This window comes from Gallus gallus, chromosome 17 (assembly GCF_016699485.2).
Source record: "Gallus gallus isolate bGalGal1 chromosome 17, bGalGal1.mat.broiler.GRCg7b, whole genome shotgun sequence".
Classification (NCBI taxonomy): Eukaryota; Metazoa; Chordata; class Aves; order Galliformes; family Phasianidae; genus Gallus; species Gallus gallus.
The window spans coordinates 10,248,376-10,274,111 of NC_052548.1; the positions used below are offsets into that span (position 1 = coordinate 10,248,376).

The following is a 25,736-nucleotide window of genomic DNA, read 5'->3' on the forward strand; positions in this document are numbered from 1 at the left end:
GCTCCGCTCCGGCTGCAGACGCTGCCTTGGTGCTGGCTGCAGGAAGGGCCTTCCGCAGAGGGGACGCAAAGCCGAGGAGCAGTTATAGAAACCCGTTCTGAAAAGAACGAAGCGAAAAAGACCCGAACGGCCTCCGTGCTCCCAAACCAGCCGCTCTGCGACGGCCGCCGCTCCCGGCTCCCGGCTGCCTCCTGCACGGCAGCAACAGAAGTGTAACCATCCGGGGCTGCAGCCTCCCCCCAAAAGAACCGTGCATCAGATGGACCTTGAAAAAGATTACATCTGTTTATTAATAGTAAAAATGGATACATTTGTCCTACATTTTGTTTTTAGAAATTTGATCATGTCACAAGCAATACCTGCGTGTACGTGGGTGTATTACAGATGTATATAATTTATTTTAACCAGGCTGTGAAATAATACGTAATCACATCTCTTCTCGTGATTGTACATAATACAGTAATTAAATGATGCCAGTCTACGTCATTCTCTTATTTCTAATCAAAGGAACCTGAAGCGTAACAGTCTTCTTTCCGGCTGATATGGCTCATATTTGTGGCACGGGGAGACCTCCCCTCGCCAAGGAGGGCCCATCGCGCAGCCGCGACGTTTGGGACGGCGCCGATGTCCTCCCCGGCCGCTCCCGCCGTCAGCAGCCGCAGCACCGCCGCTGTGCCGCGGCCGCCGGCAGCCCCGCCCCGAGCACGGCGGTCGGGCTCCGTTCGAGGCCCGGCGCTACTGCTGTCCCGATTTCTTCTCCTTCTGGAAGCTGAAGCTTGTTCTCCTGTTCAGTTTTCTCTGTTTCTGAGCAAAATATTCTGCTCTGGCTGTACTTGCTCGCGATTCCAGAATATAGTTAACCTGCAAGACACAAAAGGATTTCGCTGCAGCGGGGCTGTAGCACGCAGCCCCGGGAGGGCACGGGCCCCGCACCTCCAACGGGGCGACAGAGAAGGGCAAAACCGCGGCAGGAGCCGCCTTCCGTGCGGGCCCCCCCGCTCTGCCCCCGTCCCCACGCCCGGGCAGGACGGGCCGAGCGGCTCTGTCCCCCAACACAGCGCGTCCTGCGGCCGCTGCGCCGCTCTGTGCGGGCAATGGGCTTCAATAAAAGATTTTATCAGCTTTAATAAAAATAATACCTCCATTATGATGTTTGCATACTCAGCTAATCTCAGAGTTTCCTTGTGTTTTGGCACATTTTACTTGATAAAAGCATTTTTAAATGATATTTAACAAGCCTGCTATTCCCTGAATTTATTATCTCCAGTGCTTTGTGATAATCACATAGATAATTTTAATGGAAGGTTAATGCAAGAATCAAAAAGATAAAAATGCCCTTTGGTCCGCCATTAGCTGGTTAATATGCTGTGGCTTAAAACTTGCACGATTTTATGCACTGTAGAGTGTTTCACTTTCATTGCATATTACGGCTTAAGGCGTAGAAATATAGGGAGTTTTCATGGTCAATAAAGCCTCGGTGTCTTGCACTTGGTCATGTAAAAAGCCTCATTTGAAAAGCCGGATTTCTCTACATCTCTTAATGCTGACAGAACTGGAAATAAGCTGGTAGCTTACACACAAAACCAGGAGGCGTTTTGTATAAACAACCTGCAAGGTAAGAAAAAAAGTACTGTTCGGTAACGTTTCTCCCCTGAACATTCTTGTTACTCAGAGCGAAACTCTCTTCAGCCTTCTTGTGCAAGCAGCCTGGCTCTGCCAAGCGCTCCGGAGGCTCCGCAGATGAGGTGGGAGCAGAAGAGGCTGCCCTGTTGGACTGAGAGCCAAGGAGGAAGGCAGCACGCGCTCAGCTGCCAACAACAGCACCGCAGCGGGTCGGTCGTTCAGCAGCCCTCTGGACTTCACACAGCAAAGCAAACGTAATGGATGGATCCCTAAAATTACTATTCTTTTGATTTTGAATTGATGTACGATACTAGATCGCAGAAAATTAAGTTTAATCTTCCAATTTGTTTCAGGAAGTAGATCAATACGTGCATCAATGAGCTGTGGGAAAAGCAAAGCAATTCTGGGAGAGCGCCCCAGGGGCTCCTTCTGCTGCACTCGGCGCTGCCCCGGCCCAGCTCTGCTCTGCTCGAGCTGCACCAACACCGGCCCCGCATAGCCCTGTGCGCTGCACACACAGCCCTGTGCCCCGCAGCCCAGCAGTGTCAGTTCCTGACCAACACACAGCCCAGGAAGCGCGGCGGCAAACTGGAAGCTGAAGCACCCGAGTGCTCTGCAGGTGTGCGTCGTGCCTGCAGTTCAGATCCTCCTGAAGACTTCCATGTCTAACAGGTGGTACAACACTCACAATTTTGGGTCACGTTAAAATTTAATACTCACCTTCAGTACAATTTCATTGACAGTAGCAGCATCTGATTCGAAGTACAGGTGTTTGTAGTCGTGATTGCTTAGATATGTAAGTTTAAATATTGCATGACCTGCAAAGATAAGAAAAAAGGTTCAGAATATTTCTCTAAAGTTTTCTGCAGAGCTGTGTGCCTGACAGAAGCAAAACACAGATGGTGATCTTAGCATACCATCAGCACAACAGAAGGGAGCAATGAAACGCTGACAGGCTTCTCATGTCATTTCAATTTAAGGCAAGTGGTGGCTTGCAGGAGCAGCTGAACTCTTTCAGTAAAGTTCATTCTCCCATCACATCCCCGCTGCAGGAAATGCAAAGATTATCAGACGGTGAGTGAGCTCACAGCCAGCCCACGGCCGGAGCGCTCGCACCGCTGCAGCTCACCTAGCGATTCACAGAGGGACCATCACACGGGGAGGTGTTATATTTAAGATAAAAGGCCAACCAATCCCGGAATTACCATAAAATCCCCTCCCCAAAATAACACCCAAACCTACTCTGTTGGCTAAGGCAAAGGAAAATGTCACTGTAAAACACAAAGGAATGTAGCAATGGTACGAGGAAACCAGGCACCTCTTCCTGCAAGCAGAACGATCAAAAACTAACGCAGAACTGCAGTTTTTATCTGTGCAGCACTTTGCTCACAAGCTTCCCCGCTGCTCAGACCCCAGCAGTGGCAGCGACCGCTGACCCCAACGTGGCGGAGCCGGGGCTGCCATGGGCAGTGGTGCCAGAGCAGCTGCAGGGCCGGGTGTGTGGTGCTGCGAGCAGGCTGGGTGGGTGCGTGGTGCTGCTCAGGCATGCTGAGAGCAACGACGGGCGGCGTGCTGACCGCCTGCTTCTCAGCCACACATCACCAGGGGGAGGTGGGGCACAGAGCCGTGGAGTGAGAGATTAATGCAAAAATTAAGGGAGACCATAGCTTTCGTCATGCCCGATGAAGGAACCCTCCCAGGATCCCCATCTTTCCTTTAAAGCAGTGCTTTACTCCTCCTTTCTGGCAGAAGCAGTTGTGCAGCTGACAGAGGCAGAACACAGAAGTTCATTTCCAACACTTGTTTTAGGACTGTATTGAGTCAGCTGTTTTGAAGACAATTAGAGCTACAGATGCCAATACCAATTCTGCTGCAGCCCATGGCAGGAGGCAGAGCTCACCCCGCTGCTGTCCCTCCAGCAGCCTGGAGCCTGAGCCAACCCATGCCAGGGCAGCATCCCTGTGTCCCCACATCCCCGTGTCCCTGCCCAGGACAGCAGCTGCTCAGCCCCAGCCTCTGAGTCGGACTGCCCCACAGCGCCCCAGCATGGAGCAGGACGAGCCCTGCACCCGGCAGGTGATGTAGTGGAAAGAGGGCTAAAAAGACTTTTCTTTAGAAACTCCATTACAGTATTATGTTTATGTGCTCCCATGTCCATGTCACACTATTTACAGCATGAAATATTAGTTCACTGAAATCATAACTGGCACTTCGCTCTGCTACTGTTCCAGCCAGATGGAATTTATGAATTGTGAGATTGATTTCCATTTCCAAGAGTGCTTAAATATGTGATGTACCACTTTCCAATAGAGCACCACCTCTGACAATTCAGAGATCAATAGGAACTTCAGTGGTTTTATATTTCCATACAAGAATATCTGGCAGCAAACAGCAGCAGCTGAAGTGGTTTCTACCGTACATGACGGCAGAGTTAAAACAAATGCAGATCTTGTACCAACAGTGTCACCACAATGACTCCTGCGCAAGCAGCTGCCCCAGTCTGTGTTTGGAACACGGCGGTTCAGCTCCAGCAGCTGTGTGTCACTGGGACCACAGACAGGTTACATGCGACCCGTGCCGGGTGGCTGAAGGCAAGAGGGGACCGAACAGGGAGATTTTACTTCCTTGCGATCAGATTTTATGGGCGGCACGATGGAAAATGCGGATTATTTTAAGCTATATTTATCTGCTAAAACATTTAAGGAAAGAAAGTCAGGTTTCCGGCCGCCGCCGGGCACACGGCAGCAGCGCCGCAGGCAGCGTGCTGGGGACGGGCAGCAGCAGCACTGCCATGGGCACCGCCACGGCTCACGGCTGCACCCCGACTCTCCTGACGGCACTCAGGGAAGTGCTGCTCATCCCAACTGCCCCAGATTCAGCAGTGCTGTGTCACTGTAAGGCCAATGAGAAATTCTGCTGCAATTTGTATTCCAAACATTCAGGAATAGTTTGCATTCTACCTCTTCCATCACCCCCAAATTCAGAGGGTACCAAAAGCCCCCATCTTCTAGTGCCAATTACGAAACCAGTGTGCACTGAATTAAATCACTAATTAGAGGAAGGATGAAAAGAATATTCATGAATAGAACAAAACAGAAAACAAACACGGGGGAATGCAAATTTATGTTAATTTTTCAATATACCTTGATGATTGTTTTGTCATTACGGGGCCATAAGGCGTAAGTCAACAATTAAGAGTTATCAGTGGAATAAACAGGGAGAGAAAAACCTCTGTGAAGAGCAAAACGCTTACGTGCAACGTTCGACAGGATGATCATTCTCACCATCCCAGAAATGGCGACCACAACAGGACTGAGCCCCGAAATCCCGCACTCAGAAGGGTTTGCAAGGACTTTAAAATGCACAGAGAAATAGGCAAAGAATAATGAAAGCAAAATGCATGCAAGCAGTGCTTCTGAACAAAGCCAAGTTCAGTTAAAACGCCACATGAAATGCTGCAACTCTGGAGGAACTCCAGAGGATCTCTGCTGTTTTAAATCCACACTGCTGCCTAAAAACAATGCTGTGAGCCCGGAAAGTCCTACAAAAATGCACAGGTTGCACAGCCATTGAAACACCCGTCTTGGAGAGGCTGAGCAAGAAAACTCACAGCTCCCTTGCAGGGATGTCAGCTGCCCACAGCACCGCGGGGCTGCTGGGATGTGGTGCAGCCCTGGCAGTGGTGGAGGCAGGCCTGGGGCTGGGCCGGCCTGGGGGGAGCCACGCTCAGCCGGGCTGGGGGTCTCCTCCACAGACAGTGACTGCAGCCACTACGGATGAAACCCGGACCCCACCACCACCGGTGGGAACAACGCTGAGCGCAGACTGCACACGGAGCACCTGATGGGTCTCCTTCAGAACACTGCTCGTGTGGGAACAAACGATACCAACGCTCAGAGCAGGACGCTGCAGCCCTGCCGGCCCCCCATGAACACTCTTCCCACAGCTCAGGTCTTTATGCTCTGCTATGGGCTTCCTACAAAGCATTGCTATTAGTGGATGCCTTGTTTCCAGATGTCCATAAAGAGCCCATCTCTATGTCAAGTTACGGAAACGATTCACACATCTGGATCTTTTTTTCCAAAACCCTTTTTTTTCTCATTGAATTTTTGCACGAATGCACTGAAAATCAGGGGGGGAACTCAGGGTTGCCCCAAACCTCTCACCAGCAACCTTGTTTTGGAAAAAAGATGATAAATAAATCAAAATGCACTAAGCAGTGTTTCCACATGGCAATCGCCTCCTTCATTGCGTCTGCACCTCATCAATCACGCTATTGTCTGCTTGAAAGGCGAGCCTTGTAAATGTCATATCCACTCAAGCCCAAGGAGAAGCGAATCAAAATGCAGCAAGGAGTTTTAATTGGATAGTGTAATTAAACTAAAAAACCCCAGCAGAATAGCTTTGACAGAATAGATGAAGACCCCTTTTAATAGGGCTACAAAACATATTTGTTAAAAGGATGAGGCAATGCATGCTCCTGATTGTGCTCCAGAGGACTTCGATGCAGGCTTCTCAGCAGCGGGGCACTCAGTGGGCTGCAGCCACGTGTGTGGGGCCAGGAGAGCCCTGCCCTGCCCTGCCCTGCCCTGCTGTGTCTCTCCAGGCCAAGGGCTGCTGGGCTCCAACAGCTCCAACCCTTGCCAGCCCCACGCTGGCCGCAATGACCGGTGTGCAGTCCAGAGCCGTGACAGAGGTGGAAGCGCAATGAGACCGAGTGCCATATGCGCGTTGCTCTCTTCCCTCTGAGGCATTTTGCTGCTCTGCAAACCACATGTCTGCATGCATTTGGACTCACTTCTTTCTGATGCACACTTTGAGGTTTCTTTCACTCTGAGCCTGAGGTATTGGTAATATTTTCTCTGCTGAATCTATTTTTTACCCTTTGAGCAGAATCTGTGATTAGGCTTCCATCATGTATGATTTCTCCTCTATTATTTCAGAGACTGCATTACTCACAGCAGGAGCATTAATATCAGGAACTACCACGCAGTATTTTGTGCACCATTTGCACAGTGCCTGGGTAATTGCTGCCTCTTTGCTCCGGCCCCACTGCAGGGCCTCGAACAACCGTGCAACATCTTTATTGCAGCTCCCCGAGCAGCAGGACCCCGCTCCTCCCCAATGTGCTCTGCGTGTTTTTAGTCCTTTCACCGCCCCATAATGAATTCATTAAATTAGTACTCCCCAACATGCATAATCCGGAGGAACTTGATACTGAATTAAAACATCAAATACCTTTAGCTTTAAATGAAAACTACATAAAAGCATTTCAGCCATCACTTTGGCTATCACTTACAGCCAGTATGAATACTGCTAGAAAAGCTATTTTCGTGCAGATGTGGAATTCAATGGGAAAGACTGACTCGTGTAGCAACATCAATCAAAACGTCGGCTCTGCTGGCAGCTCTCGACAGTAAGGTGGGTTCAGAGGTCACGGGATAAAGAAAAAGCCAAGCTCTGGTTCAGCTCCAATATCTCCTCGCTGGAAGTCTTGCGACGCTGCCTGCCCCCTCTGTACCGGGCGGCTTTCATTAATCTTCTTGCCATCTTTTTTAACTAGTCATGCAGAACCGCTCGATAGCGAGACATATAATGGGGAGGCCCTGTGCCTATTACCAGGTTAACACTCTGTTAAGCCCCAGTGCAACAATGGAATAAGAATTTAAAGGAAATCTTAAGCTGCAGGGTGCAAAGAAGGCAATTAAATTACAAACCGAAGTTACCGATGTACTCTGTGACCTACAGAACACCTTTGTTTAGACTACCTTCATATTAAGGCTGTTTTGACCAAGTACTTGAGACGTATCTGCTTCCCGAAGAGGAAAAACATACAAAACAGAAGAAAAATGGTCACACAGAACGTTTGTTCAGTGTTTCGAGTAAATTATCGAATAAATTCCATTTCTAAAGCTGTCATAAAACACATAATGGAGAAAAAAATATTTGTTTTGAAAATGCTAAGTCTGCCCAAGTGGTTGGAGTCAGTGCCACCGGACGGCCTGCCCCAGCACTGCCCCAGCACTGCCCCCAGCACTGCCCCAGCACTGCCCTCAGCACTGCCCCAGCACTGCCCCAGCACTGCCCCAGCACTGCCCCAGCACTGCCCCAGCACTGCCCCAGCACTGCCCCCAGCACTGCCCCAGCACTGCCCCAGCACTGCCCCCAGCACTGCCCCAGGCCCAGCAATGCAGTGGTCACAGCACTGTGCTCAGAGTGCTGAGTAGCAAAGGCAGCAGTGGTTGGTGACACTGAGGTTTATCCTTTGTCCAAATAATGTAAGAGACATTAACAGAATCAGATTTCCTTTAAATTACACTATTGCAAAAGGATATAATTGTATTAAACGTATTATGTTGCTTCCTTAAGACTTTATATTATGTACACTTAATTGAGATACAAAGCTCTTTTCAGCTATAAAAATGACAACTACTTTATTAAGGTTTAAATCTTATTTCTCAATGATAGGATGCTTCCTTTCGAGATTCAAAACATTGAGAATCTCTCGTGATAATCAGACTGAACCTGATTTAAACGAGCAGTTTATACACAGTGTTTCCAGGTTCTAATGGCATTTGATCGAGCCAGCAGGGCCATTACCCCTTCTCTCTGTCTAAATTCAGGGAGACTGATTTAATTTACAAATAAAAATTCAAATGCTAACCTGGGCTACTACAAGGGCAAACAAAAATCATCAGCCATCCCTGCCTCTGATACCCACACTAATGGCAAATTAGATACCAAAGCTTTCTGTTGTCATCTTCCGTTTTCACTGAGCGCAGCTCTGAGTTCTGCTCACTTACAGGAAAGGGAAGCTCTGCTCCCAGCAGAACGGCTCCCAGCCCGCCTGCAAACATTCACAGCATGGGATCTGGGTTGTCAGGGCCTTTAACACACAAGTGGCACTAAAACACGACTGTATGAACCTGTCATCGCAGATAAAACTTCAGCTGAAAGTAAGCAAACCATCCGCACCACGTTTATATATAGCTTCTATTTTTACATTTCCATAGAGAAGTACCAGCAGAAACCCTGACAGCCCTTGAGTCCACCACAAGTGAGAGCTAGCTGAGTTCTACGCTGCGTTAATTACTGACCGCAGCAGAACAAATGGTGCGCAGCCCTCAGTGGCACTGAGCGCAGAGAGCAGCACTGCCCGCAGCACAGCCACCCCAGGAGGCTGCCGAGAGCCCCGCGCAGCTCACAGCACAGCGCAGCGCAGCACAGTGCAGCACAGCACAGTGTAGCACAGCGCAGCACAGCGCAGCACAGCACGGCCCGGCACGGCCCGGCACCCCCGCGGCCCCGGCTGCTCACTCTGGGGAACAGAGGCAGTTTCAGAAGACACACTCTGCGTTCTCCCCGCCGAAACCGCGCCAGCCCTGCTATGTGTGCACAGCACTTCAGAAAGACGAAATGGAGCGCGTTTGTGTTACAGGAGATAAAAACATGGAAACAAAATATACTGCAGAACTCAAGCACCTTATCTTCACTCAGTCTCTTTCTTTGCAATAATTCATTCAAGGAAGATCCAGGAATAATTTTTTGATGTAAACTCTGCTACAAACATATATCACTCTGCTGATAAAAATCACAGACAAAACTTGTGAAATACAGTGAGTTTCATTCCTTTATGCTACTAAAATAACTTTTTTCCATTTAAAATTCAAGAGATACTGATCTGCTGTTAAGAGTTCCCCCAAATGCATCATCCTGACGTGTCACACTAAAAGTCTCTTCTGCTGACCTAAAATAATGGCTTTCGGAACATCTTTGGTGAATCTGGAGGAGGTCAGTGGATTTCAGGGGGAATTATTTTCTCCTTTTGAAACCATGTCGAACATTTATTTCATATGAAAATTGTATGGATGGCCACATGAAAATGCAAAAATAAAAACGCAGTATCTTTAAGGTTGCCTTCGTCACAACCTCAGAATTCTCTCAAAACTGACCACAGTTCCTCATTTCGGGGTCTCCACTCAAAGTGCTGCCATTCCGGCACTGCACTTCGTTTGGGTTGGAATTCTGCCCCTTGTTTCCCCCTGGGTCAGCAGTTTGCTCTGTTTGGGCACAAGTGTCATTTGCAGAGGCACCGGCGCTGCCGCACGGCCACCCAGCCCATCCCACAAGGACACAGTCCTGGAGATGCTCAGGGACAGTCTGAAGGTCTCAGCTGAGGGTGCTAAAGGGAGTGTGAGCTGGAAACCTTGCCTTTCAGGGCTGGATTTTCAGATACAGCCCTATTTTGTAGGTGTGATTTTATCACCACGAATATCTGCATTTGAAATGAAATGTGGCCACAAACCCAGGGGTGTTAATGTATTCACAAGTGCAAACTACACCTTTAGCAAAAAAACTGGTCTGACGTGCAGCTGAGCACTACATGGTTGGGTACTTAAAGCACCACAGACTCTGCCGTGGCCTTTGCTGACTGTCAGTTATCTGTTACAGACACACGTCGGCTGCTGTCTCTTGGAGCTCCACAAAGACAACTGTTACACACTCGGACTGCCTGGTCACCAGGGACATCTCTCCCCAGGCTCACGCCTTCCCAAGGACCATAAAAACTTGCTGGGAGACAGGAAAGGGAGACGGTGACTGGAGCAAGAATATGGAATTAGGAAGGGGTAATGAAGGGGAGAAGGATATAGTTCAATAATTGCTGATAAAATCTGTGGCAGCTATAAATTTACTCTTCCAAAAGAATTCAACAGATCATTACCTCTGTAAATACGTATCACATAATTCTCTCTCTGTCACCTTGCAGATAAGTACTTAATATTTAGCATCTCTACCCTGCGAAAGCCCAGGCATAATAAAATCCTGCTGTGTTTTTGAATCTCAGTTACTTTTTGACAGTGGATAGTTACGTTTTGACGCCACTGGGAGACACTGTCCCATTCTCCTAGGGCCTATCTTGTGCCTTTTACAATGAATTTTAGGAATACAGACTCTCATTACTCCACGGGCACGATAAGGACAGCACTGAGCTCCCCAGCTCTGCCCTCTGCCCAGTGACCCCTCCATACAGGAGCCCTCCGGCTGCTGCCCGCACCGCCTTCCTGAATCTAAGCTGACCCTGCAGCCACAAGGGAAGCAATTTCAGACTGTGATGGTACTCAGTGCATGTCTGAGATCCTCATGTGTCTGAGGAACTGTTCAAAGGCTTTCCAGACGTTAAGAAGTTCAAAAATATCACAAAGGTGTGGAAATGGGTATGTGACTCCTGAGCTGCAGCCTATCCAGCCATTCCTTGGTGTGGCGCTGCCGGCGGCTACGGACAGCAGGCAGGAAACTTAACAACACCACTGGCCACAAACAGCATTAAAAGGACACTCATAAAACGTGCATCTGTTTGCGTTATGTTCTCTACAACAGAATCGAGTCAGATTAAAAACATTCTATATTGAATAAAATACACCTATAAAAGGAAAGGACATGGCAGCAATAATTCTCTGGGCATCCAGCACACAGAGAGAGGCAGAGGAGAGAGGACATAAATAAAAAGGACTACTCACTTGGGCTCTTTTCTTCCACAAGGTCACAGGCACAGAGGAGTTCAGAATCGATTGAAATGGGTTTCTGCTTAATCCAAAACTTAGTGCTGGCCTTCTGATTAGTAACAGGGTCTATCTCTACCTTGTCTCCAGAAATACCTGAGATGAGAAAGAATAGAGAGCCACAATAGTGATCTGTTTAAGTGATTTCATATCAGCCATTTGACACACTTTATAAATCTTAAATGGGATGAAAGTATATCGCCCTTCTGGGCTTTCTGAAAGCATGGGAGCTTTTGAAACCAAAAGCAAATGATTATCAAAGTGCATTGATAATCTGTATTTTATTCTCCTGCCTTGCTGGGAAATAAGCGTACCAACGAGAACAAAATATCACAGGAAAATTTCTTCTCAGCATACACAGAGCTGTTCTGGAAGCAGCAGCTACATGAACTGCAAGATGTAAATGAAGATACACTGTCAGTCGTCACTATTATATGTGAGAGACACCATCACACGTCACTACTACATCTCCTGGGCAGCATACATACGACATACTCTACACAAGGACAACACGTGTTTTAGTATTACAGAAGTGCTCTTTGTGGTAACCAGATACCCACAGACAAAGGCACCCAGCCCCAGAGATCCCATGTGCTGTGACACTGTTGGCACTTCGCAGCCAGCTCTGATGAGGCTGCAGTGAGCACAGAGTGGGAGCTGGGGAGCTCCTGGCCCCACACAGCGGCCCAGATGGGGGGGACTGTGTTCCCACTGCACACAGGTGTGTGCCTCCACGCACAGCATCCTGCTGCAGACCTTTGGGGATGGAGTGTAGAGCATTCCTACACTATTACCCCTCTGCATGTCTCCCCAGTTTCTGCAAGCAGTGTTTGTGCAGTGGGATGCTAATGGGGAGCTGCAGCCTGCCCACAGTGCTCACTGCATTTACTGCAGGCTCCATCGCGGCACCACTGCGCTGCGCTGCTGGGCAGGAGCTCACTTTGGTGTCTGCTGATGGGATGGGATGAACTGCTCAGTCTCTTAAAGTCACGGCTTCCAGGTGAAGCTCATGGCACAGCACAAAAAAAGGAAGCAGCAGAGGATGAAGAGTAAATGCACTTTAGCTTACTCTTGCATCCTTGGAAAAATGGCAGAGAACCCTCACCTTTTAAAGGGCTTTGGCCATGATGCTTTTGAATACATTGCATTTGGTTTGTCTGAAGCAGGAGAAAACTTAAAGAAACTGATTATAAAACCTCTAAGAGGTGTGACCGAATAAGCATTGGATGTCACAGTCATAACTGTCTCAGCCCTCAAAAACAATGCTTCTAAAAGCACAGTGACTGCTGCAGAATTTGCAAATCACCTCAGTCAGTGCTTTCTGCACCTACAACAAAAGCACACACAGCAAGCAATGTGTGCTTGCAGCAGCCTTCTCTCCGCTGTCCTTTCCACTGAACACAGGGTAACCTTCACTTTACCCCTGGCTGCTGAGACAGGTGGTAACAATGCCACCAACTCCCTCCCCGCTTCTATTAATCCAAGAATGCACTTTGTCATTAAGCATACGTCACATCAAAGATATCACATTTCAATTAAGCACCGTATCAAGAGTCCAATTAATACAAGGGCTGTTAGAACGAGGTAATGGGAGCAGGCTGACGCTCTGTCTGGAGCCCACTTTGTTTTGCAATGCAATTTTGGACACATTAATTAAAATCAGTTTTGTTATTTCACAGTAATCGATTATTCAAAATGGTATTTCCTGTAGCTTAATCAAAATACGTGAAGTTGAAGACATAAGTTCTCATTTTCTCCCTGAAAAAAAGTCAAGGCAAGTTCTAAAAACGGAAGTGCAGATCCTTTGTGTGCAGTGGGTGCTCCCCGGCCCTCCCTTTAGAAGAAGGCACTCCCGAAAATATCCTTTAAAAATTTCACAGCATGGTCCTGCAACTTCAGCATTCACAGTCAGTCAATATTGTTAACATACCTTGTTAATTTGATAGGATTTGTCAGGTAACTCCACTGGAAAATTATATAAAACTGTTCCAGATGAACAGATGATAGTGACATGAATTAAAGTGATAGAACAATAGTGGAATATAAACCAGAAATGACACCCAAAGTGGCTGTTGATTTATTGCCATCCTGAGTTTGGTTCTGGGCTTCCATGTATATTAGTGCTACAAATCTGGGTCCATTTAGCAGAGAGATGCTCATACATACATCACCAGCTCCTGCTCCAAGCCAAGGTCACTCCCCATTGCATCAATCTTTTCAGCAGAGGCTACTTCACCAAGCAGGGATTTTGTAACCGTCTCAGATGTAACAGACTTCCTCCTCTTTCATCTTTTTTTTATCATGTAAAATACACTTTAACTTCTATTATTTTTATCTGCAAATTGTTGCTGTATACTTCATCCATTATTTCTGTATCTCGACATCACTGGCTTAAGCTCACACACATCCAAAGAGCACATTGACAAAGAATGCTGTCTTTTTGTGTTATTGTTCTTGCAATCTGTGCACGTTGAAACCTAAAATCAAAACAGTATTATGTATGTGGCTTCTACGGTCTCTATCGCAGCACAAATTTATTATACTCAGAAAATAAGCAAAAATACCTCTTCTAGGATTTTTTTAATTCATTCAATTTAGCAGAAGAAACGTCTCTGCTGTGGAACTCCGTAACACCGCTCTGCCCTCACCCCCTTTGCTGGCGCTGCGATGCCCCCCCCACTGAAATGCTTTTTGGCAGCAGCTTTCCACGACAATGCGCTTCTCTTCGTTTTGCTAACATGGAACACAAGCAGATTTGTCTTACGCCTTCACAACATGACTGCACCTTTCTGAAAACGTTGGGAGCACTGCTGTACGTGCATTATAATCTACCATTAGCTGAGACACACAAACGAAGCCTTTAAGCTGCCGGGGCTATTGCTTCCAGCCCTAACAAAACCACACTCACGAGGTGCTCATTCCTCCCCTCCCCATTGGCATCTCTTTTTTCTGCCAAGAAGAACCACGCACAATGTAAAATCACCGAGCTGACCCCCATACTTTCAGTAAATCTTCTGTCAGATTCGGTGACCACTTTTCAGACAGCTGAAAACATTTCAGAAAGGACCACTGTGCAAGCACCAATCCACAGACACAGCTTACACTTTGGCTACCTGCCCTACGCAAGTGAAATAAGGTGCAGTATGGGATCTGTTCAAACAAAGTAAGTATTTGCATGTACTTACACATCCTTCCACATTCAGCCAATGGAACTGGGGCTCTCCCCAGAGCCACGCAGACATTTCCATGCAGTCAGCACACCACTTTCCAGCTAGGTGGGTGGCCGACCTGTGCTGCCATCAAACCACTGATGCTGCCCATTAGGAGCAATGCTGTGGCTTCAGAATCTCCAGAAAAGCCGTCACTTTGCTGTGGCTGCTCCATAAAACCAATGGCACATAAAAACACTACAGAGAAAAGTCTTGGTGACCAACTGCTGACCGATCGCTAAGCCAGTGAAGGATTCCTCCATACCCACAGCCACTCATTAGAGATTAAGAGAGAATTAGCCTTTTTTTAATACTTCAGACTGCATGGAGCAGTCCGTTACTCGGAGATGACTGACACATTAGCACTCGGCATCGTTACTGCAAATAGCACCTCGGTGCTTGCTCTATCAGCAGTGCTCCTTTAATCACAGAGACATTCAGTAGAAAAAAAAAACAGCACTATACAATTATTTTGACTTCATTTGGAGGCTTTGGTGCTGTCTGTTGGCCCGGACTGTGAACACCGCACTGAGCCCTCCTGGATTTTCAAACAATAATCACAATGTAAAAATCCCATTGTCAGTGTGCTGCCATCAGAAAGCATACACGTTCACAGAGTGTTATGGGAGGGAAATGGTATGGTCCTTACACTACCAGGCAGGGTCAGCTCCATCGCGACGAAACAAGTTACGCCATTTGTTCCATCTAACAGCTATTCTCCCTTACCCGTTTATCTGCACTATCTGTTGTGACCTCTTCGGTCTCGCATTTCAGACAGCTTCCAGACACAGGGAGTCAAACTTCACTGGAAGCAAACTCTCACTCCCCGACAGTTTGCTCAGAAGCAGAGAACGTGCCCAGTGCTGTCCTGCTCCAGCACCAGCCTATCAATCCTTCCTTAACAAGACAGCTCAAAACCACCAAGAAAACCTCTCCTGTACAAATTTTAGAGACATGCTTTTATAATGTGCTTAAGGATGGAAGAGCGAAGAGACTGTAAAGACGACAGTACAGAGAATGCTAGCGCTTCAATTTAACAATTCTGCTGAATTCCCAAGAATAAATGTGTTTTGTAAACACCACAGCACCTCATATTTTACTGCTGAATCATTTCTTTATGGACGGTATTTGCAGGAATGTCACAGGTCACCCACCAGTCCATCATTAATCAAATTTCCACAATTTAAACACAGAGTTAAAAAGCCATTCAATCATTTTAAAACAGTACTGGGGCTTTGATAATTCAGGATTCTGTCATCCCTCGGCCTTCAGGTTTTCAAAAGCATTCAGAAAGCAAAGAAGGACAACACAACACCTTTAGGGGACGCTAGCTGTATTTCGTTTCACTCCAAATTTCGACTTGGTGGCTAAAATCCTTCAGTAAAAAAATAAAAAAGAGATGGGGTCATTAACCAATGGCCTTCCTTCAGAAGAAACGTGCTAGCTGATGGTGGATACTAAAAATACCAAATTATTTTCAATGGAAAGCATTTCTTTTAACTGCGGAAATGCTAGCAACACTTTCAAGTGATGCACTCCACAATAAAACTGACCAACGTGATAATGAATGCCTTAAAAACATCTGAAATGGACAGTTAGCTATTAGATATGGCCAAAGGTTTGAAACATTCAATTCTCCACAGCACTTTAGTAGGGATTGATTTACCTAACTGAACATCAGTGGTGAATCGAAGCCTATGGATCATGCTGACTTTGAAGGACTTGTAGTGGTGGCTGCTGAGCATGTCCTGCACCGTGGCGATGTCGATCTGAGGGTCCTCCTCTGAGATCTCCTCTCCTCTCGAACCTGCAAAACAAGCCCACAGCAATGAACAAGAGGTTACAGGAGGCACACAAACCGGCAGCACGCGGCTGTACGGGGGCACCTGCACTGACGTCTAAACCGAGGGACTGCCAATCCTTTTAGGAAAGGAGAAAGTGCTCAGGGCCCACGGCAGTGGGAGGACACTCTCACGCTCCACCCACAGACATGGCCACCGGCTCATCGCAGACGTTGCAGCAGAAGTTCACATCCCAATGCAGAGCGGTGCAATGTCCCAACGTCAGCCCCTCGCGGGGCATGGGACACCACGGCGCTGCCACACGGGATCTCCAGCACAGCACGTGGGGAAGCAGCGGCTGAGCTCAGCCCCAGCACACTCACTGCCCGGGCCCGTGTCAGCCACGGCCGTGGGTGCCCACACCTGCACGGCTCTCCCGGCTGCAGCACAGCACAGCACAGCACGGTGTGGTGCAACGCGGCCTCTGCACTGCCGGCACCGCCTCTGCCCCCAGCTCAGCTCACGGTGCAGCAGCTTACTGTCAATTAGTATTCTTGTTACTGCTGCAGGTATGGCTTTATAAAAGGTAACATCTCGTTAAGCCAAAATACCAATTACTGAAAAAATACAACACATTTTAAGGATTTCTTTTGTTTTATGACATTGGATTAACACCAATTTAAACATTACTATAATGCAATACATAATTTTGTACAAAGTAATTTCTATGCCAGCTGCTAATAAAGCATCTCAGCTCTAAATGATCATTCCAGTGCTGTTAGATAAAGCGGTATAAATATATCTGAAAACTGATTTAGCTTCTTCAAGTAGATACTGAAGAATGACACGTTTTGTTCAATATACCAGCTAATGCAGTCCTAAAAGCTGAACCAACTGCCAGTTCAGAGTACTAAATTTGCTGCAGGAGATTAATGAAAACTTTATATTTTGCTGAAATTTTAATAATGGGAAGATGAGATGCTGGAGTTTCAGTACAGGCCTTAAAGCCACAGCACACTCGAGGGAACCCCCTGCCCATCTCTGCCCCCACCTCGCTGTGGTGCTGCCCCTCAGCCCGAAAGCGGGCACTCCAGCACCCAGGAAGCAGAGAGCTCTCAGGTCTGGCCCTGACAACAAGGGCATCTGCACTGCAAAGGCAGCAGCTTGAGGGGAGCCCTGGCACTGGAGTCAAGTTCCTAGCATTGATTCCAAAGCAGGCCCCCTTGTACCGGGGTAATTTTGGACCTACCCGCCATTTGCTTCAGCAAAAGAAACTGTCAGGGCAGTGGCTGTGAGCAGGACAGATGCAGGAGAGAGAAGGAACAAAACCACCAGGAATGGAGCTTTTTTCCCAGTTCAGCAGGACCGTTCCCTTCCCTGTTTGTTAATTCAGTTACAAATGTCATTGCTTATGACAAATACCATTCATGTCTGCACTGAAGTAAGATGAGCATTTTCTGCTACATGACTCAAAATACACATTGAGTGTGCACAGAAGATTCGCATTTCATCGCGTCAGTCCCACCGCCTCCGTCCCACCCACAGCAGAGCTGAGACCACTGTGCTCCCGCAGCCCCTCGGGGAGAGCCCACGCAGTGGGGCAGAGGGGTTAAGTTACACACTGGGCTGTGCCATTTGGCTTGAAAAAATTCCAAAATCAAAGGAAATGGCCTACGTGTGAATTTATGCAGAGCCATCTTAACATCGCCACCACTCCATGCTCCAGAATGACAAGATAAATTGTAATGGCTCCTTCAGAGACATTACAATGTATTTTGTCAAAGACCCCTGTGTTAATGTCTCTACTATGGATTATCATAATGTATCATGTCAAACTCTCATGCTGCAGTACTTCAAAGATACACTGAGATATGTCAAACTTTTTGGTGCACTCAGAAGCATCTTGCAGCAGGGTGACAGCACAGCAGGGCTCAGGGAGCAGCCGCCCACCCCGGCCCAGTGCGGGGACATCGGTACTGCTGCGCCACCGTTAACACCTCCCTAACCAAACAGAAAGAGCAGACCAACCTCAGCCCTGCACCTCTCCTGAAGGAAAGCTCTGCCCGGTCCCACTGCTGCTGTGCCCCGGCCCCTGCCTGCCCGTAGCTGCTGCCGCCCGGCTGCTCTCACATGGCACACACCCCAATTAGAAGTATTAGAAAGAAAATTAGCAGCCTGACAGGTCATATGCAGGGGAAAAAAAACGCCGCCGTGACTGCAAACGTGAGCGTGTTGGTGTGTGAAGCTGCAGCAGAGCGCTGTGCTGTGGCTGACGCGAGGGAGCAGCAGGATTTTGCGCTGGAAGCATTTCAGATCCTCCACGCATCACATAACCTCTGCTGATTTTGTTTTATGAAGCTTTGTGAATGGATTCAGGTTTACAGAATTCTACAGTTGCTGCTCTTGGGAGAGCAGCCAGAAACTCCACCATCAAAACAGATCATCTGTCTAAAGATGGCAAGACACCCGGACCCCTGAGGGTGCATTGGATAATAGCAGTAATATCAGTAACAACAGAGAGAAATGCCCTGCAGGGAAAAACCTGACTGCAGAGCTTGGCACGTTGCTCTCTCCCCGCAGCTCCGAGGATGTCTGCGAGACTGCTGGAATTCAGCGAGGAGAGGAGCGCCGTCTCCTCGGCTGATTGGGGGAAAAATCGTAAAAATATTTTCCACATGCAAGCAGCTGTGAATAAACCTGTCAAATATTTACAGGCCTGTCAGGGTATTTGTAATGGAGATCGCACTGTGGCTTTTGAATGTAAAAGCTTCTGCTTGGGAAGACAATCAAGTAAAGTGGATGCTGGGGCTGGCGCTTCCCAGAGCTGCCCAGCGGCCGGCAGGGCGCACAGCCTGGCCTGGGCAGAAACAAACGCCGCTGCATAACGGCTCGCAGAGAACACCGAGAGCTCTGCAGTTCTGCTAACCGTCTGCCTAATTAAGATTGAGACTGTGAAGGAAACTGCAAAAGAAGCCGGAGCTGTGTGCAGGACAGCCGGGTAGGAGCCCGCACAAAGAGCCAAGCACTGCGAGGCAGCGGGCTGCTCACAAAGCCTCCATAGGGTGCCGCCGTGGGAGAAGCGGGGCATGAGCTCAGCCACGAGCAGAGCTGCCCAAAGGAAGCACGCGGTGCTGCTCCAAGCTGAGCCGGGACAGGGCCACGTGGGGCAGCTGCCCAAGGACTGCGCATCCCTCGTGCCCCCAGGTGAGGGCAAGTGGGGGGCTGCAGCGCAGGGCTGCCGGGCTCCGGCCCACTGGGAGCTGCAGCAGCAGTAACATAGCAGCACTGTGGCACCAGAGGCGCGGGCCTGGAACGGACACGTCGGAAAGCTGAAGCTGATCCAGCACGGACTCCTGGAAGAGCCAGGGGATGTCTAAAAGTGATGTATTTCTAATATCAGAACACAGAGATGCTGCTTGTAATATAGCTTCTTAAAATATTTAAGAAAATCCCATTCAAGAGCAAGTGAACCTGCATTTCCTCGATGAAACAACAAAATATAAAGCTGACTGCACTGCAGAAATGTCCCCGTATTACTTTAATGTACTTGTCTATTGCTTAATGAAAGTTCTTAATTGTATTACAATTAATTACATACACAGAGTCCCCGGTTACATTTTCCAATAAGAGACAGCCTTTGGTACAGGTCTAAAGGCACTAAACCAATTTTAATATATTAAGACCAATTTCCCTTGAATACTAATTACTATCTAATGATAAAATGAGAAAGAGGAACTTTCCAGAAGTGAGATGGTAAGAATAAAACTAAATCAGCCATGAATACTTTGCCACTACACGTAAAAGCATTTCACATTACAAAGTGCTGGCTTTTAGCATAAAGATAAATCTCAGTGCAAGTTAAATAGTTCTAAATATCGGAAACACTTTATTAGACCGAATGTCATTAGTAAAAGCTGGGGAGATATGGGATTTCTCCACGTATACTTTTAATAATGGAAAGGTCTCTGTTTTCATTTAATACCCTGAAATATAAACTTTCTATTTGCCCAAAGGAAACTGGCAGCTATTTTATCAGCAGATATTTGGCATTTTATGTATATATGTGCATACGTATTTATGAGTGTATATGAGACTATGAAGAGTAGATTGAAAAAATTACAGTTAGTAGAGCAGTTTTGTCCTAAGTGGCAGATTGAAGCTAAAAATACTTTGAATAAAAACAAAATGCACAACATGAACTAACATTCTGATGTGACTTAGAAATGTCAAGTTATCTTATTAATGGTGCAAAATTGCCACTATTTCTATTCCAACGCCGTGCCAAAAGATGGCTCCTTAAGCACCACAGCATCCAATTTCTCAACGCGTTCGGGGAACTGAACTACAATGCATGAATTATGACTGATTTTATATACTGCATTGTCCTTGAACATCTGTTTGTGTAGAGAGTTCACTGCACGGCTGTTTCGCATATACCCCTTCGCAGGAACAATGGAAAATCACTTCAAATTCACCTACATTTGGGGTGAAACTCCTCCTGCATTCCTTATGGGAACGTGGCGTCAATTCAGAGAGCGCTCAGTTACAGCACGGCAGAGAAGATACAGTGTGCATAAGCAGTTGTGATTTTGCCTAGATTGCTGCCAGCCTTGAACAAACTCAGCAAAATGCTTTTCAACAACGAAGTGGCCGCTCAGCCCTCCCTTTCAGCCAGGCACAAAACCTGTGAGCAGGACCAAAGCCGGCACCTGCAGACAGGACGGCTCCACGCAGTCCCTGTCCTGGCAGGGCTCTGCTGATCCTCCTAACACGGGCCTGGAGAGCTCACGAGCTGGCAGTCTAACCAGGACCTCCCCACATGTTTCCTCAGCTCTGTTTTCTGCACAGAGGCTCTCTCCCATAGGCGTGCCGCCCCACTGCGAAGGGCAGTGTTTACCGCAGGAGGGCTCCAGTCAGAGGTGAGAGCTCCCTGATATGGGCCAGTCGGAGCAGGCTCTGTGGGGCTCTGTGCGCCCTGCCAAGGCTGCAAGTGTGGGATGGAGGCAGGGTAGATGAGTGCCTCCTGCTAAGCTACCCACAAACTTAGGACAGATGGATAAGAGAAGTAACCCAGTAGCTCATGAGGGCTCAGAGCATCAGTCTGAATACTTTCCGGCCATGGGGGGACTCTTCCACAGATCACAAAAATAAGTTAAAAATTCAGTGTATAAAATCTACTTTTAATTACAGGCCCTGCATACAAAGATGCCATTTTTAATCAAAGTATGCAAAACCTACTGAAGTGTGACCAGTATGCATCTTTTCAAAGACCAAAAATTGATGCAACAATAATAGCTGGGACGCAATTGGGGACAGCGCTGGGGAGCTCAGCCTTCGGGAGAATGTGAGTGCACGGGGGGGAGGCCACTGCACTGCGCGCAGCTTCTCTGCCTCCTGCATCATTCTCTCTCTCACACTTTCTTAGAACCATTTAATGAAGAAAGCAAGCAGGAGTGCCAAGGATATTTTGGCAGACCTGAGCTCAGCACTGATGTACCACTACGGGGGTCGTTGCAGCCATGCTGCAGCTTTGCTATTCCTTACACAGAAGCCGAGTCCTTTGCTTGCCACTGGAGTTAGGAGTTACTTTGGTGACGGTCTGCTGACTTTCTAGGACAAAATATGAAACACTATAGCAGGAAAGCATAAATGAAAGGGTCTCATCTTTGAAAAGCAAGAATTCTCCTGCTTCTTGAAAATGGGTGACTGTGATTTTTGCAGCGAATACTCTGAACACAGCCCTGACTGAGAACAGAAATGCTGGAAGTTTCCTCATTGGTTCAAGCACAATCTTGACAGCCAAAATAGAATGCAAAAGAACCAAAACTGAGAGCTTAACAGTGGGAAAGACTGAAGGATGGTACAGCATCTATGGAGGACAAACACAAATCTATGCTAAATGCCTATTTTATACGTTTCACATAATTTCTAGTAAAGAAGTAAATCAGGAAATGGTATTAGGATCATTATAACAGTAACAGAGCAAAAACCTTTTAGCACAAGTGGGGAGATGACTACTTGTCTAGCATTTTTAAAAGCATCATACTGCTCTAGTTACAGCTTCATGCTCGGTTTCTTCAAATTCTAATGAAAGATGTCACTGACTCCTACAGCAGAGCAGACATGGCAAAGCACACTGCAAGCCGGGCACTTCATTGACTGAACAGTGTCTGCAACAGAAAATCTTCATGTTTCCAGTGTTTCTCAGGGTTGGTCATAACTTTACAAAGCAGAGTTTAACAGAAAAATATTAATCATGAAGTGATAAACAGGATGCAGACTGTTTAGTAAAAGGTATGAAATCCATCATTTCCCTTTGGAATATTCTTCTGGCACAACAGAGCAGCGGCTCAGGAAAGGGTCTCATCAGAACTTACTTGCCCAGACAGTACAGCTTGTATTCCAAAATACATAACTTATGTGAGATTAAGCAATTTACAAGAGCAAAAGTGAAAAGGGCAAACGTACTGTTCTCTCGGACAAGGCAGAATTCCAAAGTGCTCTGGCTCTCCAAGGTACAGTCTAAATCTACTGGGACATTAGGTTCACTCTGCTTCTCCAGCCGATACTGAGGACCTGAAACATAAAGTAACTTGTAAAATCATCTGTTTTCTAACAAAGTGATGGCTTATCACGTTCAACTACTACAAGATTACTCACACCCTCAAAGTAAGGCAGGTAGACACTTATGTTTCAAAGTTCTTTTCCAAAGGGAAGGGCCCTATAGTGAGAAGGGGGAGGCTGGTGTGCAAGAAGACAAAATATTCCAGATGCGCTGGGCTGTTTGGGAGCGCTACCCGCTTTGGTGCCAACCAAATTCTAACCAAAACTTCTGCACTACTCCTACTCTGAGCCTGTATTAAATACGTTGCCCATGCTGCAAGAGAAGGGCACTGCCTGTTTTAAGAAACTCCTATCCAGATCTTGGTGTGTATCTATGCTGTATTACTTGGGCAGTCTTCCTGATGTGCAAGCACAGTGTGTGCTCCCAGCTGCTCTGCTCTCTCTGTGGCTCTGGTACAGAACACCCATCCCCAGCTGCTGCTTGGCTGCTGTCTGCCCGAGGACGGTGCAGCTCCGCACCCCAGGCAGTGGGCACGGCTGCTGTGTGGCTGCACGGCACACCTCAGTGTGTGACTCTTCCAGCTCAGCACCAAAGCCTGCTTCTCTTGTGGGGCTCAGCCAAACAGACACGATGAGAAAGCACCAGCCCACTACACAGCTCAGAGGTGTTTGCACAGAGCATTGTGAAATATGGGAAATAGCCCTTCTTTTGTAACTTCCTTTAAGAACTGCATTTTGTCATGAAAATCAGCTCCACCCAATTTGGCTATTTCTACCTTTGCCAACAGTGCATTTGTCAGAAGGCTGCACTGCTAATCAGCATGAAGGATTTCCCTCCATAACCAGGAACCCAGGCTGCCTGGAGGCAAGGAGCTGGTGTCCCAGCAGCTGGATGGCTGCAATGAGCAGGAAGGGTCTTCAGTGGGGGAACTTGATCTTTCTGGAGAGATCTGTATACTGCTAACATTACAGCTGCTGAAGATAAAGTCTATTTCATATAACTGAATCAAACATGAACACGTAATGATGCTGTTACTTAAAATGAGTTATTTTCAGACACATTTCCTGTAGTCATAGGTCTTTTTCAAGATTCAGGTGTCAGTTTCTTTCCTCTCAAACCACACCACTGAAGGAGACAGTGCTGACACCACTCCAAGACCTGGCAGGGAGAAGCCCCGGGGTTTTGGGGCGCAGGCTCTGTCCTCACTGCAGCCCACAGACAGTGCACTCCCTGCCTGCCTCTGAGCTGTGTGCCCGGCTGACAGCTCTGCCCTGCTCTCCCGTCTGTGGGCAGCAGCACAGCAACGGGCACAGCAGTGCGGCTGCAGTGAGCAACCCGAGAGCTCCCCCCTGCCCCAATCCTTACAAACTATAAACAGCTCAAGGAGTGTTTCTAATTTCTGAAGCAAAGTTCTGATGACAATGTTACTTTAATCAGATCGAGCTGTGTCCAACCTTAAACTGTGCTTCTGACGTTAGAGAAAAGACAGCTGCTGGAGGGGACTGCAGCAACCCGCTGGCCCGAGGCTGGTTAGGCTGAGCAATGATACGGACCTTTACACTGGTCTTTATATAACAAAATAACTGGAACTGAAATAATGAAATAAATCTACCCCCTCTTCATGAGAATTTAAAATACTTCTGAATACTTTTCTGCTGTGAATTATGACAGTATGTGATGAAATATTTAAAACACATAAGAAAATTAAGTATCTTGGCCTCTGATGGCACGCCTAAGAAATGAAATTTGTTAGCCAATTAATGTTAAATTTACTACAGCAGACGTCCAATTACAGCTTCCCATCTCGTCTCCCCAAAGCCGCGTGCAGAGCGTTCTGCTCCCGAACAGAGTGCTGCTCCTCCATGCCATGGAGCTCAGAAACTCAGGCAACTTCCTATGTGAATAATTCCTTAAAAACAGGAAATACGAAGAAATTCACAGAAAAGTATGTGTGGATTTTTCCAGTACCTACTCTGAAATAATACACAGTACGTGTCTGTGCACATTTACGTGGCCTGCACTTCACGGCAGATGGCAACCATCCGGCTGGGTCTGCAGGGGAGTTTTGCTACCAGACGTCCCTCACGAGTTCAAACGAAGTAACTGTATCAGAAACATTACGTGATTTAATGGCCTCCTATCAGACTGCGGCTGTGGGAATTCCAACCACATTTCGGGCTGCAGTGCCAAGGCCAGGCTCCGTGGCTTCCTGCTGCCTGGTGCAAAGGCTCCGTGCGGCTGCAGGAGCGCTGGAGGCAGCAGGACCTCCCCTGAGAACCAAGGGAACAGCTATGAGCTGCTGCTCCAGTCCTCAGGCTTTGCCACAAACACTTGGAGGGAGAGAAACCGCTGCTGAGATAAAGCAAGCAGGGCCTGGAAAAGCCAAGTCATGCCTCTGCAGAGGACGGAGAGAACCCAAGCGTCTGTCTGAAAGAAGCCACAGAACAGTGAGAGAAAAATCCCCCAGGCATTATGGGGCACCTCGAGGCCCAGCAGCACGCCCAGCCCTGGGGCAGCCCGGGCACCTCTCTCCTGTCCTGCCAGGGTGCACCGCGTGCTGCACGGCGCAGAGCACTGCACTGTATCCCGGGCTGCCAGCTGCAGCCACTGCCCGCTCCCGGCCCTGCGCTGCTGCCCACCCGTGGGACTGACGGTGCCCCCACACAGCGGCCACGCCGCCCCTACCAGCACCACTCGACCCCCTGCACCACTGCTGGCTGCTCTCTGCTCGCAGGCACCTACTGTGCCTTACTATTTCAAGATACCCCTTACAACAGAGGAAGGCTTATTGGGAATTAAGAACAGACAAGAAAAAATGCAATACCGCATCTGTAGTGTTATTTTCCTATGGCACCACACCAAGGCGTCCCAGGAAGAATCGCACAGCATAATCAAATTAAGCACCTCTCCTACAAAAGGCGAATGGCCATCCGTGTAACAACAAACCAATTCTGTTGCCATTTAAACTGCAAAGCCTTCAGAATGGGGTTTTGAAAGC

At 47.7% G+C, this 25,736-nt stretch overlaps 1 protein-coding gene across 11 annotated transcripts in view; it reads right to left on the reverse strand.

The window, feature by feature from the left end:
- Positions 1 to 262: 262 nt before the first annotated feature.
- MAPKAP1 (mitogen-activated protein kinase associated protein 1) overlaps positions 263 to 25,736 on the reverse strand; it is an 85,150-nt gene continuing 59,676 nt past the window's right edge. For 6 of the 11 annotated variants that reach the window (NM_204826.2, XM_015279319.4, XM_040648945.2 and 3 more), the window contains 5 exons: positions 22,642 to 22,749; positions 16,059 to 16,199; positions 11,142 to 11,279; positions 2,344 to 2,441; positions 263 to 861 (listed from right to left, as the gene is read on the reverse strand). In NM_204826.2, the coding sequence (NP_990157.1) occupies positions 736 to 861; positions 2,344 to 2,441; positions 11,142 to 11,279; positions 16,059 to 16,199; positions 22,642 to 22,749 (611 nt within the window). In that variant the 3' untranslated portion in view covers positions 263 to 735. The remainder of the gene's footprint in view (positions 862 to 2,343; positions 2,442 to 11,141; positions 11,280 to 16,058; positions 16,200 to 22,641; positions 22,750 to 25,736) is intronic. The other 5 variants (XM_015279320.4, XM_040648947.2, XM_015279321.4 and 2 more) reach the window with 3 other exon arrangements.